General features: G+C 43.7%; 2 protein-coding genes across 11 annotated transcripts in view; one reads left to right on the plus strand and one right to left on the minus strand.

Annotated features, from left to right (window-relative positions):
• epb41l3a (erythrocyte membrane protein band 4.1-like 3a) overlaps window positions 1-14,326 on the minus strand; it is a 15,544-nt gene continuing 1,218 nt past the window's right edge. Inside the window, exons 1-27 of one of the 10 annotated variants that reach the window (XM_061965346.1) lie at window positions 14,180-14,299; window positions 12,947-13,035; window positions 12,708-12,884; window positions 12,491-12,595; window positions 12,384-12,426; window positions 10,673-10,748; window positions 10,484-10,605; window positions 10,329-10,425; window positions 9,341-9,428; window positions 8,530-8,574; window positions 7,037-7,189; window positions 6,880-6,977; window positions 6,637-6,812; window positions 6,395-6,466; window positions 5,815-5,946; window positions 5,534-5,748; window positions 5,056-5,100; window positions 4,944-4,976; window positions 4,694-4,876; window positions 4,296-4,592; window positions 3,742-3,831; window positions 3,074-3,652; window positions 1,544-1,588; window positions 1,347-1,445; window positions 1,200-1,280; window positions 965-1,089; window positions 1-696 (exon numbers count right to left, since the gene is read on the minus strand). In XM_061965346.1, coding sequence (XP_061821330.1) covers window positions 976-1,089; window positions 1,200-1,280; window positions 1,347-1,445; window positions 1,544-1,588; window positions 3,074-3,652; window positions 3,742-3,831; window positions 4,296-4,592; window positions 4,694-4,876; window positions 4,944-4,976; window positions 5,056-5,100; window positions 5,534-5,748; window positions 5,815-5,946; window positions 6,395-6,466; window positions 6,637-6,812; window positions 6,880-6,977; window positions 7,037-7,189; window positions 8,530-8,574; window positions 9,341-9,428; window positions 10,329-10,425; window positions 10,484-10,605; window positions 10,673-10,748; window positions 12,384-12,426; window positions 12,491-12,595; window positions 12,708-12,884; window positions 12,947-13,021 — 3,240 coding nt within the window. In that variant the 5' untranslated portion in view covers window positions 13,022-13,035; window positions 14,180-14,299 and the 3' untranslated portion in view covers window positions 1-696; window positions 965-975. Of the gene's footprint in view, window positions 697-964; window positions 1,090-1,199; window positions 1,281-1,346; window positions 1,446-1,543; window positions 1,589-3,073; window positions 3,653-3,741; window positions 3,832-4,295; window positions 4,593-4,693; window positions 4,877-4,943; window positions 4,977-5,055; window positions 5,101-5,533; window positions 5,749-5,814; window positions 5,947-6,394; window positions 6,467-6,636; window positions 6,813-6,879; window positions 6,978-7,036; window positions 7,190-8,529; window positions 8,575-9,340; window positions 9,429-10,328; window positions 10,426-10,483; window positions 10,606-10,672; window positions 10,749-12,383; window positions 12,427-12,490; window positions 12,596-12,707; window positions 12,885-12,946; window positions 13,036-13,826; window positions 13,980-14,179; window positions 14,300-14,326 lie in introns of those variants that run through there. The other 9 variants (XM_061965344.1, XM_061965353.1, XM_061965345.1 and 6 more) reach the window with 9 other exon arrangements.
• Window positions 12,688-14,326, plus strand: part of zbtb14 (zinc finger and BTB domain containing 14) — a 22,044-nt gene continuing 20,405 nt past the window's right edge. The window contains exons 1-3 of the mRNA XM_061965365.2: window positions 12,688-12,821; window positions 12,935-13,061; window positions 13,140-13,219. The gene's annotated coding sequence lies outside the window, so the exon portion shown is untranslated. The remainder of the gene's footprint in view (window positions 12,822-12,934; window positions 13,062-13,139; window positions 13,220-14,326) is intronic.

Raw genomic sequence — 14,326 nt, forward strand, 5'->3', positions numbered from 1 at the left:
GACAACTGTCAGCCATTTTATTAAGCCACCTTCAGTCTTCCTTCGGTTTTCAGTAATTTTACACAGCAGGTGTTTAATGAACAATAAATAAGACATGTTGACGAACATAATGTAGGCGAGTGTTACAATAAGGGTTTCCATAGAGACAGAGTACAACTACGCTTGTTGTAATCAAAAGCAAATACAGGCTATTTCTGTACAGCAAACAGCTTCTCTTTTGGTAAATATAGATCATGCTAACGCTTAGCTAACATAGCCTACGCTGGTGTGTGAATGTGAGTACATTAAATGAGCATATTTTGGTGTTTGTCAAGTAAATCACATTAAGATCAACAAGCTTCACTAGTGACTAGCTTTATTAAGCTAGCTAAAGCAGTTAGCGTCAAAGCCCTTTATTAAATATTGTGGCACTGATCTTTCCATGGCTGCGGTGTGTTGTAGCCTGTCTCCATGATGAAATAAGACAATAAACCAAGCTTTAGCCGCTATGCGGTGTTGGCAATCATGCTACCTACACTTCAGCTATGAGCAAAAACTACGGCGGGTCAGGTTGTCTGCTTTGCTTCGAGAACGTGAGGTGAAAATGGAGCGCTAAAGTTCATTGCATTCTATTCGGTTACATGTTTATCTTGTGAATCCGCAGCTTCTTTTATGTGTTTGCTGGCTCCGACTTCCACAACGTAGCCTTTAAGCGTCCTGAAAGAGAGCAGAAAGAAATGTGAGAAATGCTAGTCGGCTAATTAGCATTGTTTCGACAAGCTGTGCTAGCAAAGGCTAGCTTATTCCGGTCACGGGTTTTCTTGAGTGTTTTTAAGTTGAATTCTCTTGAATTTCTCGCAACATTTTTCCTCCCAGTGTTTTTTCGGAAGGTGACCGTGAAAAGGTGCTAGCAGATGTTAGCATAGCACTTGTAGTTTGAAGTCTTCCATGCATTAGCCAATCAGCCTCCTTTGACCTTTTTTACCTGCGATGGCCCTAATCAATCAAACGATCATCGGGGTCAACCTCGGTTTCTTTATGGATGACGACCCGCGTGACGGACAGCTCGGGGTGCTGCCGCCGGGCCTCGCTGAGCGCCGCCGCCAGTGCCTTGAAGACACACGTTTACACGTCTGACCAGATCTAAGCAGTGCTTGGTGCGTCCTCTTTTCACTTCACTTGGTCCAGGAATGTTTTCATTGAGAGTCTTGATTGATTACCTGATCGTGGTCCATTTCGGTGTCTCCGGAAATGACAATCCTCTTTTCGATCCTCGTTTCTGAAATCCCCCGATTCACCATCTGAAGACCAAGACCAAATATTTAATTTAGAGTCTATCTTTCTTCTCGTTATTTTTGTATTATTGCCTTGGTAATGTGAGTGGTGCTGGATGTGGTGGACGTCTCTGCAGTGAAGGTCTGGGAACTCAGCAGCAGACCAGCGGGACGATCAGAGTCCGCCTGCCTCTGAAACAAATGGATTTCAGACATTTGACATATGAGACTCTGTTTGTCTGCCGACTTTCCTGATGAAGAAGACCACATATGATAACAAGGTTACTCACCCCTGGAGCTTCGTACGTCAAAGTCTTCCTCAACACAGGAACCACCTGACCAAGACCAACATGACAACATTTCAACAAAATGTGTATTTAGAAGACTTTCAATTGGACTTCACTGGGACAGGGTTTACTAGGACACAGTTATCTGAGACAGGTTGCATTCAGACTAGTGTCACTGGAACAGGGGTCACAGGGTCAGGATGCATTGTGACTAGTTTGACTAGGACCTATTTCAGATTTGGGAATAGTTTCATCGGAGGATCGGTTTTATATGGTCTAGTTTCCCTGGAACAGGATTCACAAGAACAACATTTACCGGGACTGTTTTTTTTTTTAAGCCAGGACGAGTTTCACTGGAACAGTATTGGTTTGTTCTAAGTTCACTGGAGACAGGTTTCACCTGGAGGGTTTTGCTGGGTCAGCTTTTATTTAGACTGGCAATGATTTGAAAGGGACTGGTTTCACTGGGACATGTTTTATTTGGACTAGTTTCACTGGAACAGGATCCACAGAACCAGGATTCACTGGGAATGGTTCCGCTGGATCAGGTTTGACTCGGTGTAGTTTCACTGGGACAGGATTCACAGGGACCGGTTTACTTGAATTGGTTTCAGAGGAACATGAATCACTGGGGTTGGTTTTAATTTAGACTGGTTTCACTGAAGACACTCCAGCACCCCCCGCGAACCCGAAAGGGACAAGCGGTAGAAAATGGATGGATGGATGGATGTTTTTATTTGTGACTGCTTTCACAGAGACATGATTTGCTTGGACAGGTTTTATGTAGACTGGTTTCACTGGGACACATTCCTTTTGGATTAGTTCACAAGGAATGTATTCATTTGAAATGGTTTGACTGGCACAGGATTTCCAAGGTCAGGATTCACTGGGACTGGTCTGACTGGAACAGGATTTACAAGACCAGAATTCAGTGGGATTGGTTTGGATGGAACCGGATTTACAAGGCTAGGATTCACTGTGATTGGATTGTCTAGAGAACATGTTTTATAAGATCAGGATTCACTGGGAATGGTATGACTGGAACAGTATTTACAAGGCACAGATTCACTCAAATTGGTTTGACTTAAACAGAATTTACAAGCTTGGGATTTACTGGAACTGGATGTAGGTGGCAAGGATTCACTGGGACTGGATTGACAATAGCATGATTTACAAAAAAGGATTCACTGGGAATGGTTTAACTGAGACATGATTTACAAAAAAGGATTCACTGGGAATGGTTTAACTGGGACATGATTTACAGGGCCAGGATTCACTGGGACTGGTTTGACTGGAACCGGATTTGCAAGGCCAGTAGTCACCGGGACTGGTTTGATTGAAACAGGATTTGCAAGGCCAGGACTTTAACTGGAACATGATTTACAGGATCAGGGTTTATAAGGCCAGGATTCACTGGGAATAGTATGACAGGAACAGGATTCACAGGGACTGGTTTGACTGGAACAGTATTTACAGGGCCAGGATTTAGAGGGAATGGTTTCCTTCAGGACTAGTTCGACATTCAGTTGTTACCTCTTGCAGAGTCTGACCATCCTTATCTGGGTCAGCTTGGTAGTAAAGATGCCTCTCACCCATGGAACAAGGGCTTTGTGGAGAGGTGGGGGAAGGGGAGTTTTCTCCAGTCCTCCATCCAACTTCGTCCACTTCGGAGTCCTCCCCGGAGTCCTCGCCACCATGGTAACGTAGTGATAGACTAGTAGTTGGCCGGTTGCCAAGCATGGAACAGGGCCTGATGGTGGGACTGTAGCTAGCGGGGATGCTGTCTGGATTAGTGATGCTAGCCGTGGGGCTTTGAGACTCTCTGACTGCTGTGTCCATGGCCTCTTCTACGACCGACCGAGCTAAGACGCTGATAGCATCTTGGCTAGTCTGGCTAAGGTCGTCGTCACTCGCCTGACTGTCGTCACTAACATCGCTGTCATTCAAATCATCACCGGCATCGTCAGCGTGCGTCACTGAAGCTCCGCCCGGTGGTGGGGGCGGGGGATCACAAGGAGGTGGACCAATAAAACCTCTCATCACTACCTGGTGCTGCTCCGCCGTTGGCTCCTTCTCTGACGCCATCATAATGGTCTCCACCCTTTCCGAGGTCTGAAAGAGGAAATTAACACGTATGAAGGGCGGGGCCAAGCTGTATGAGGGGGCGGGCAGACAGATTGAAAGGGTAATATAACGAGCACCTTGAGCAGGTTGTGTTCCATGAAGGCTTTTTGTTCTCTGGCCGACTTCAGCAAAGCCGTCAGCTCAGGAGACATTCCGGTTATAGGAGGCTGCACGACATATCAATAACAATTGACTGAATTGTCTTCAATAATGCTTAAGCCAAGGGGTAATCATGCTTGTGTTGCCGCCAAAGCAAAACGCTGAGGTTACTCTTCCTGTTACTGCTGTCTGGAATAATGAGGATTCTGGGTTTTGTACCAGGTTAACAGGAAGTGATAAAGATGGGAAGGCGGCAAAGGGGTTGGCAAACAGAAAAAAGCCCCTTCCTCGCAGCAATGAACTCAAAAAGCTAAGTACAGCCATTTTCGCTGGAGAAGCAGCAGGAAAAAAATGGCGCTTAAAAAACAGAGCCCCTGCCCCTGCCCCCGTCTCCATTCTGCCCCCTACTAGACACATGCTGCCACAACACTTAATTGCTGCAAGCAGCCATGTTGTTGTTGTTAGCATATACGCAAGGTGACAGATGGGGAGCAGCGTGTTAGTGTCGGCATGACAACCACAAGCAGCGTACCGCCATGAATGGTGACTTCTTGCTGGTCAGGTTACTCAGTACAGGGGCGGGGCTTCCGCCCACAAAAAGAGGGGCTTCCTCTCCAATCGTTCCGCTGTGACCCACGGGGAGTCGAGGCTCCGCCTTATAACTACTCAGTCCACCAGTGATGACATCGTCACCCCTCGCTCTCATCACTATAACATCGTTCGTTATGGCGACAACACTGCCGGAAGTGGTGTCATAACTCCGCCCCAGAGTGATGCTCTTCCCTTTGATTGGCTGTAGGGGTTCACGCTTTACTGTGGCCCCACCCTCCTGGGGCCGCACACACACAAACACACATACACACATACACACGCATTGAATAACCAATCACAGAAAATATCAACTTTCCGTGACCACAAATTAATTCTTACCTCCTCCGCTTCTAGAGGCTCAATCATCGGCGAGTCGTCCGCCCGTCGAACAGGCGACGCGGCAAGGCGTTTTTCCCACTCGGTCAGTCCTCCCGCTGTCCCCCCTCCCTCCAGGAAGGAACGCCTGAGATCGCTGATGGTGCTTGGAGGTTTCTCAACGTTTTCCGGACTGGCCAGAACTTCCTGAAGGTGAAGTCCCAGGTGAGTGAAACCAGTCAACACAAATTTAATTCAAAATGCCAGAATTTACCTGATCACTTTTTAGGTCTTCTTCCTGTTCAGACTGATAGAGAAGAACATGGTGGGTGTTGCCTCCCATAAGTCAGTAAAATTAATATTAATATTTCTATTATGATCATCACCTCAGTGGCTGTCAGGTCTCCGTCCACAGTCTCTGTCAGCTCTGTCTGCACGCACAAAGCAAACACAATCTTTGTCAAAACATGCACCCACACTGTGTTTTTATGACTTTATTGACAAAAACACCACATGGTCGCGCTGTTAAAAAACCCTTAAGTGGGATTGGCTGGAAATTTTTCCCACAGCTCTACAAAATAACCATTGTAACTTTGCAGTGTTTAGCTGAAACTCCACTACATTTGGAGTACACCTTTTGGGGACCGACAAGTGTGTCATATTTCAAACTAATTGTCAGTAAGTAATTGCGCATTTATCTAAAAATCATGAAACTTTACATGTACGCTAGCATGTTATCAAAAGCAATTTAACATCAACCCATAGGTGGCGCTACTAATGTCATTTAGTTTGCTGGCATGGTTACGCAAATGTCATTGAACTCGGCCAACACACACATCAATAGAGCAAGAGGTAAATACACACATGTTTTAGATTGTCGTCCAGTTGCTCGGGAGTCAGAGGACTTTGGGAGACCTCTGTTACTTTCGTTGTCTCCTCGTCATCCTGCTGCTCCGCCTCCTGCTCCGCCACCTTGTCCACCTCCTTGTCCGCCTCCTTGTCCGCCTCCTTCTCCGCCTCATGCTCCGCCTCATGCTCCGCCTCATGCTCCGCCTCCATGCTGTCATGCACCTCCTCGACTGCAACAACACAAGTACACGATGGACACGAGCGAAGGCTTAAACTTGTCTCCCAGTCGTACTCACCTGGTCTAAAAGCTCTCGTCTGATTGGTTACTTCATCCATCTGCTCCTCCATCCTCTTCTCAGGTGTCACCGTGGTAATGAGGTCACTAGCGGTGATGGTTTTAGACACTGCGTACAGTCCAGTGCCCATGTCTGAACACACATAGACACACAATTAGCTGTAGCAGCGGTATCCATAGTAACATGGCGTGTGTCAACTCGGCCAATCAGAGTTCAGGACACATGCATTGCAGGCAAGGCAGCAGCCAATCAGCTTCAGCCCGATGAGGTCTTGCAGAGAATTGGTCACAGTAATAAAACAATAAATGAGAGCATTTCCCTTAACCCCGCCTCCATGAAGTGTTTCTTATTTTAGGGACTTCAAAGCCTCTTTCATCGCATTAAAGCGTAAAAGAAAATCCACTTTTGGCTTTTACACCGATCCCGGCAGTGCAAAAGGGGCTCATGTCAGAAAGAGGCGTGGCCACCTGAGAAATCCGACACAGTGGGTTTCCTACAGCCAACCAGAAGCCGGACAAGGAAAAGCCAATCACAGGCCAGTACTTGAGTACTGTTACTTGATTGACAGTTGAACTTCTACCTGTTTGTGAGCTTCCATTGGCTGTGATGGCTGGAGAACCATTGAGAGAGGATGTGGGCGTGTCACTCGGAGCTGAGGACCAATCAAAACTTTGGTCACTGACATGTATAAAAAAAAAAAGGATTCCTAATAAAGCCTGAACCCTGAACATGAACGCTGCAGCTTGGTTGGAAAAAGTGGATCCCTAAACCTGAACAAAACGTGGACTGAAGGATGAAATCCATCAGGATGAGGATCGGTACCTCCATCCAGGCTGCGACTCAGCAGGTTCCTCTTGCTGATGCACCGCGGGAAATTGGGAGCTGGTCTGGAGATCTGAGAGCTGGCTCTGCGACTCTGGATCTGTGTACGACCGCTATAGCGGAACTTGGAACCGAGGGTGAGAAAACGCTTTGGAGGTTCTTCCGGAGAGACGAGCCTACGAAAGAAGAAGAGTATGCCGGCTGAGTGGCGGACATTTCAAACGTTGAAAAAGATGGACACACCTGAAGAAGGAGTGATGCTCCACACAAACTTTCCACAATCTCTTAGCTGCTCGGTGGTTCAGCAGCTTGAAACCAATTGTCGATTCAAACTGGTCAAACTGCAGAAAAACAAGTTAAAGAACGTTCAAAGTCAGAGCTCTGCTTTTGTGGTGTCCACCTCTCCAGGCCGTATCTTGATGTAGAAGTTGTTCCTTTTGTAGGAGATCTTTAGGATCTTTGGCCACGAAAACCTGTTGATCCTCAGCCGGTCCCTGTAGACCAGCAGGCCGCTACTGCACACGCCCAGCATGATGGCCACGCCCTCTGAGTCCTACACATATACAAAGACAATGCAGTTGTTAAGGACCTCTACAGTAGTTGGTCCCATGTGCACAAGTCCTCATAAATACAGTAAAGGAACGACGACAACACAAAGAAGGGTGGGCGATACTAAGCATTTTGGTATCGATCCGATACCAAATAACAACAGGCTAGTACCGCCAATACAGATACTGATACTTTTGGCTTTAAGTGATCACTGATTCATTTTGTGAATTTGCTATGAGTTAGTTAGTTATGATTATGAAAACAAGATTGTATGCAAGAAAAAGTGTGTTAAACTACAACAATATAAAATTATGTAATACAGTAGAACCTCAATGTACACTCCTAATTGGTTGTTGAACATTGTTTGTAAATAGAGGAAGAGCAAATTTCTCCATAAGAAATAATGTAAACATAAATAATAGGTTCCAGGCCTGACTAAAGTCCATATTTTAGTAAAAGTTTGTACACTTTGAACACAATATAAAGCACTATACTGTACTGTATATCAAACGTACACAACAAGGAGGTGACGGATCAACTTTTTATTTAATAACAAAGCCAAAACAACCACAACTAGCTGAACTGTCCTCATTTTCAGCCGCCCTGCCGACAAGCACACACACTGTCACTAGCACTGTGGTGCACTCACAGTTTAAAATTACAAAACTCCATTAGTTTAACAGCCAAGTCGCTACAATGATTAGGAATACAAAATAAATCTATTTTTCCTTGTTGGTTAATCTTATTGGCATGCAGCAGAAGGGAGAAGGAGGACAACGCTGTGGATACTTCCTGAGTGTTTCAAACCACACATCACTTGTCCATTGCTTTTCAGACTCATATAGAGCGAGCAAAATTGCTAGAAAAAGGCTGTAAAAAAACTAAACAACACTTAAAAAGCATGCAAAGTAGCACCTAGAACAGAAGCCAATGACAATAGCATCACTGAGATCAATCAGCCCGCCCACAATAGCTGTGCTGCTGGGCACAAAATGGCTGTGCTGCGAGCCCCTCAACGTGTGGATGAAACGCTTGTACACTTAGACAAGGTTCGCACACCAAAGCATTTTTTTCCTTCAAGCTGTGGTTCATAAATTTAAAAGTTCATACAATAAGAGGTTCGTAATTGAGGTTTCACTGTATTAATAAAACATTCCCCCTATACTGTTTTCCTGTACATGTAGTTGCTGGATGTATAGACGAGAAACGCCAACAAAAGTATCGATTCCATCACGCTAGTATCGATCCGATACCAATACCCACCTTGGTATCGATAACATGGATATTCAGATCGATACGCCCACCCCTAACACAAAAGACCAGACAGACAGCACGCCGTCTTACCTCGGAGGGACCAGAAGACAAGCAATCAAAGCGGCTTCCTACCATCTAGTCCATTCAAAGCAAACAAACAAAAAAAAGACAGGAAAAATAAAAACTTGTCTAAATCACCAAGAGACACAGAAGACATCAAAATACCATCATTCGGTCTGCGTTAAAGACAGAAATACGTTTAGACCAAAGGCAAAAATGTTTTAAAAAAAATCTACATTCGAGTACTTAAATGTTTGCTGCAATAGTCACGACAGTGCATGATATGCTGCTATGCTTAAAAAATAGAAACAAGCATTTTCTCTGCACTTTTGTATAGCTGTGCTCATGTAGAAAACATTTAAATACGCTAAAATTGCATTGACATATCCTTCTGAGAACCAGCGTCGACTGCAGTGGACATTTGTCTTTTTGTTTTAGTTACAATTTTCGGAAAAAAATAGTCCTGTAATGCAAAATATAAAAGTCCACTGCAGAGGACGCCAGTTCTCAGGAGGATATTGTGTTGTTTTTCAAGATACTATGAAAGTTAGTATCCAAATTATACATCAAGATTCTTTATTTTCTTTTTTCTAATCAGTTTGCTCGCTTCACAGTGACAAACTGAAGGGGACATGAGTGGAAAAATCAGTGGAATGAGAACGCGCACGCGCACACAAACAAATGTGATCGACCACAGACAGGAAGTGGGTCACGCATCGGCGAATGTTGCCCATATTAGGCTTTCCCTCTTTTGCGGATGATTTCATCCAACAAACCAACAATTAAAAGAACCACCGATGCTGCACTTCAAACTAAAAATGTAGTGTGTGTGTGTTTTTACCCTGGCGTGATGAAGGTCAACTCCATACATAGAAAGTTTCTTCACGTTTTCCAGGAAGTGCATCTCGGCTTCAGCTGGTGTCATTCCTCTGAATACACATTCAAAAAAAGAACCTCAGAACCACAAAGTGAAACCAAACATACAGTGATACCTCAACTTAAAGAGTGTTTTCTCTTGGCAAATTGCTATGCTTTATGTTGGAAGCAAACATTTGAGTTTGAAGCCTTCCTGCCATTAGTTGGCCATTAATGTCTCCGGGAAGCCTGTGAGATCCTACCAAACAATCTGGTCTTACTTGCTAGTATTAGCTTATAGCGAGAGATAGACATTAAACGTTGTTTTCCAACCATGGGAAGGAGGAAAGTGAGTGTGAAGGACAGTCCGGAGAAGAAGAAGAGGATGATATTTATTGAATCAAAGAAGGAAATCATCAAAAACATGACTGAGCGTTTAGCTAGCTTAAACTTGGCGAAGCAATTTGAGCGTATGACTGCTAGTCTGCACCATACTGAAGCAGAATGAGTCTAACGCCAGACAAGGATGTAAAAATAATATCTAAATGGCGGACATTTATCCATGAAAATATGAAAAAGCTGCTGATGGTGTGTTTGATCGAAAAGCATCTGGAAGGAGATACAGTAGAAGTCCACGCTGCAAGGTAAATGCTGTACATGATTATTACATTACTTCAAAAAACTACTGTAATCACTGGTAGTATAGTCTATTGTATTGTGTGTTTTTACAATATTTTCTTTTTGAAAGACATGCTCCATGTTAAAAGTACCACATTGATTACAATATTTTAATGTGAGACGTTGATTTCAGATACAAGTGTTTTGACTTGAGAGCTCCGTCACAGAACCAATCAAGCTTGTAAGTTGAGGTACTACTGTACATGTGCAGAGCACACATTTCCACTGCAGAGCACACTGGTTTTGAGCAGGCGACAATAAAGAAAAATACATTGAAATGGAATCAAGAAAAAAACCTGTAACTTTTGTGGAGCTCCATGATCTTCTCCTCCATCTGCTTGCTTTGGTTGGGAGCAAAACAAAGTTCGCTCACGTAATCCAAGCCACATTCATCTGCAAGAAAAACCGTGTGAATCGGGATTTGAGGAAATTCTTAAAACAAGGGAAGTACCTGGATCGTAGTCCCCCAGCTCGGATTGGATGGTGTAGGAGCCGAGGACGGTGTGAGTTGCGAAGGAACACGGAAGACGACCGGAAACGATATCCTGTCTAAGCTGCAGACACAGGAAGTACCTTCGGAGGACATGAATGAAAAACATTCACATTGAGAGAGTTTTGATTGGCAGCTGGATGAATCTACCTGGAGATGTCCTCAGACAGCTGGGTGGGGTTCGGCGGGTAAAACTTGACGTTGAAGAAGAAGTGCCAGGGGACACCTGCAACAACAGGAAACTGTTGTGTGCACACTAGAAGAGTTGGGCCTGCTCCTGGCATTATTGCTCATACATAAGCACCGTATGGACAAACCATACAAGTAATGCAATTGCTCCTTCTGCCGGTTTTTAAGAAGAAGCCGCTCTTTGCATGATAGGAATGATCAAAATAATCCACAAGTCAAAACCCACGATGCCTCGTTGTCACATGCAACATATACAAATCATAGAATTAATGCAATCGCTCCTCCTGCTGAACAGTTGGTAATAACATCAGCCACATTGCATAATAGAAATGAATAGAAAGGGTGGGATTGATGCAGAAAAACAAAACCTACAGTGTTTCCGTCACAAACCGGCACATGCATGTGTCTAATGACCAATGCGAGCACTCCTGCTGCCAGTTATTAATGATATCCTCTGCCTTGGATACAAGAACTGAATGGGATGACTCAAAATAACCCGCAAAGTCGACGGTGCCTTGCTCACTAACACATCATGCTGTGCACAGGCACGTGCAATATAGACATATCTCATGACCAATGCAAGCAGTCCTGCTGCCAGTTATTAATGATAACCTCAGTCTTTCATTCTACAATTGGGTAAAAAAAGACTTCAAAATAATCTGCCAAATCCTAAGTGCTTCCATTGCTCCCCCTGCCAGTTATTGATGATAAACTCCGTATTTCATACTAGAATTGAGTAGGAAGACTCCAAATAATTTTCAAAGTCAGAATCCAAGGTGCTTCGCTCAGACACCAGTTTATGCACGCATCACATACATAATTCGATGCTCCCCCCCTGCCAGTTATTAATGATAACCTCTACCTTGCATACAAGAACTGAATCAAATAATCTGCAAAAACAGAATCCTGCTCACACATGGGCACATGCACACACCATATATATATATATATATATATATATATATATATATATATATATATATATATATATATATATATATATAAAGCTAGTATCTTATACTAGAATTGAGTAGGAAGACTCTAACCAATCGCAAAGTCCAAGTCCAATGTGCCTTGCTCACCCAGCTATTCATGCAAACATATGTATAAATTCAATACTCAGCCCTGCCAGTTATTAATAACAACCTCCTTGCATACGACAACTAAATGGAAAGACTCAAACTAATCTGTAAAGACAAGGTCTGCGATACCTTGCTCACACACAAGCACATACACGCAGCATATACAAAATTCCATAGCTCCTACCACCAGTTATTAATGATAACTTCCACCTTGCATACAAGAATTGAATAGAAAGACTGAAAATAATCTGCTAAAACAAAGTCCATATCTATGCATCATACAAAATCGCTAGCCCCTGCCAGTTATTAATGATAACCTGCGTCTTTCATACTAGTATTAAGTAGGAAAACCAAACATAATCTGCTAAATCCACAGTGCCATGCTCACACACGAGGACATCTATCATATATATAATTCCATCGCTCCCCCACCAGTTATCAATAATAACCTCTGTCTTGTTTACTAGAATTGAGTAGGAAGACGTGAAAAATGTTCAAAGTCCTATTTACTAATGATAACCTCAACAACAATAACAAACAACCCAAAGTGAGTCAGGACAGTTGCAAGACATTGTTGGATAGACACTGACCTCTGACCTGTTTCTTCATCTCCTTCCCAGGATCCAACCAGTTCTGCAAGACACGCAAAGGTCAAAGGTCGTAGATCTGACACAGATATAGAAGTGATAGAAGCAACCTTGTTGTTGTCGGCGTCTCTGAAGGACAGGGCAAAATAGTCCCGCTCCAGCAGGTTGACGTGCTCGCAGACCTTCTCGAACAGCTGAAGACCGCGAGCTCGTTTCTGCAACAACGACAATGAAATCTTTGACTTGTTAATGGGCTCATTGTACATGGGCTCATTGTTCATGTGCTCATTGTTCATGTTCTCACAGTGCATGTGCTCATGGTCTCACCTCCACAGTGCACGTAAACAGAGAGCCGTCCAGCAGGGTGACTTTGGCCTGCATAGTTCTGAAGTTCAGAGCGTTCCTGACCGGGGAGGGAGCGACACGACTGCCCGGGGACAGGTGACCAATTGACTCGTCGGCCAATAAGCTGCCTTTGTACTGGGATGCCCCGCCCTCCCCTACCTAAACAGGAAATTAAGTCATGCTTCTGCTGCGCTGATTATGTTTAAAAGCTCCCTTGTTACCTGAATGGGTGTGGAATGGGCGGCGGCTTCAGGGAGAGACTCCGCCTCCTGCGGCTCGCTCTGCTCTGTCGTCATGGCGATGAGTTGACCTTAAAGTAGAATTTGGACTGAACTGGTGAGGTGGTTCAGAATCATACCAACTGTTGAATATATTTAAAAAAAAATTATAAATAAAGGGTATTTTGTTTGACAGGCTGTCGATCCTTTGACCCGGCCAGCTGTCATGTGAGGGTTGCCGTGGTAACAGTAGAGCCAGAGAGAGAGAGATTATGGGTAAGAGAATGTGATCTGGTTTTGAGTGCGATGATGTGGGTCAGTGTGTGCGTGTGTGTGTGTAGTGAGGGGGTTACAACTGGGTAAATATTGATGATAGTCACAATATTGAAAAAACGTGTAATATCGGGAACTCCAGTATAATCACTCACAATATATTGTGTATTATAGTATGTATGAATAACATAAATAAAGTATAATATAGTGCAGGGAGCTGGAATATATTAATAATTCACTTTATGTTCAGATGAAAGTGATCAATCAATGTCAGAAAAATATCATAATGGGCACAGACTTATTTAAAGAAGCTGAACCAAAATAACAAGTTAGTGATTCCATAATTTGACAAATTCATGCATATTTTATTTTTAATGCTCAGTTGGCTTAGAAAAAGTGTTAATGTTTTTGGAACAATACCCATTGATTTGTTTGATGGTTCCATGCATGAGTTCCAATGTGCTAAAGCACTGCTAGTGCTCCATCCTGCAGCAGGAAACACCCCACCGCAGTAACGCACGCACACACGCACATCCCAGCTGCAGCATGATCATGCAAAACTGTCCTCTCGCCAACTATTACGATCATCATCAATAATCCTCATTATTACTTCATGCAATTGCCATTCATCAGTCGTGTCTTCCAATAAATCATGGGTCTTTTCTTTACCTGTCCTGTTGCGGGACGCTCGCGCTCTTCCTCGCTGTTACGGCCAAGCTTTTTTTTTACGACGTCATTTCACTGACGCAATGACGTCATGACGCACGGGGCGGCAGGGGGCGTTAAACCCTAAATGAAAAATGAATCCAGCGGCTTTTAAACGAAAAATTTAGGGGTGGAAAGGAAGGGTAATAAGATATTTAGTTTTATATTTTTGATTCGATATTTAGTTTATGTAGTATTTTTATTCCCCATCACTTTAAAGCAACCTCATGCAGATGTGTGTGCTTGTGTGTTACTCACCAGGTTATTGAAGTAAACAGGAAGGGATGGATCCATGCAAAAAAAGAAAAATAAGTCACACAATCATCATTTAACGTGATATTTTTTGTTTCTGTGACATGTTGCAAAAGTAGTACTATTTATCAGCGTCACTACCGACCCTAAATA

Source organism: Nerophis lumbriciformis, linkage group LG07, assembly GCF_033978685.3.
Source record: "Nerophis lumbriciformis linkage group LG07, RoL_Nlum_v2.1, whole genome shotgun sequence".
NCBI lineage: Eukaryota > Metazoa > Chordata > Actinopteri > Syngnathiformes > Syngnathidae > Nerophis > Nerophis lumbriciformis.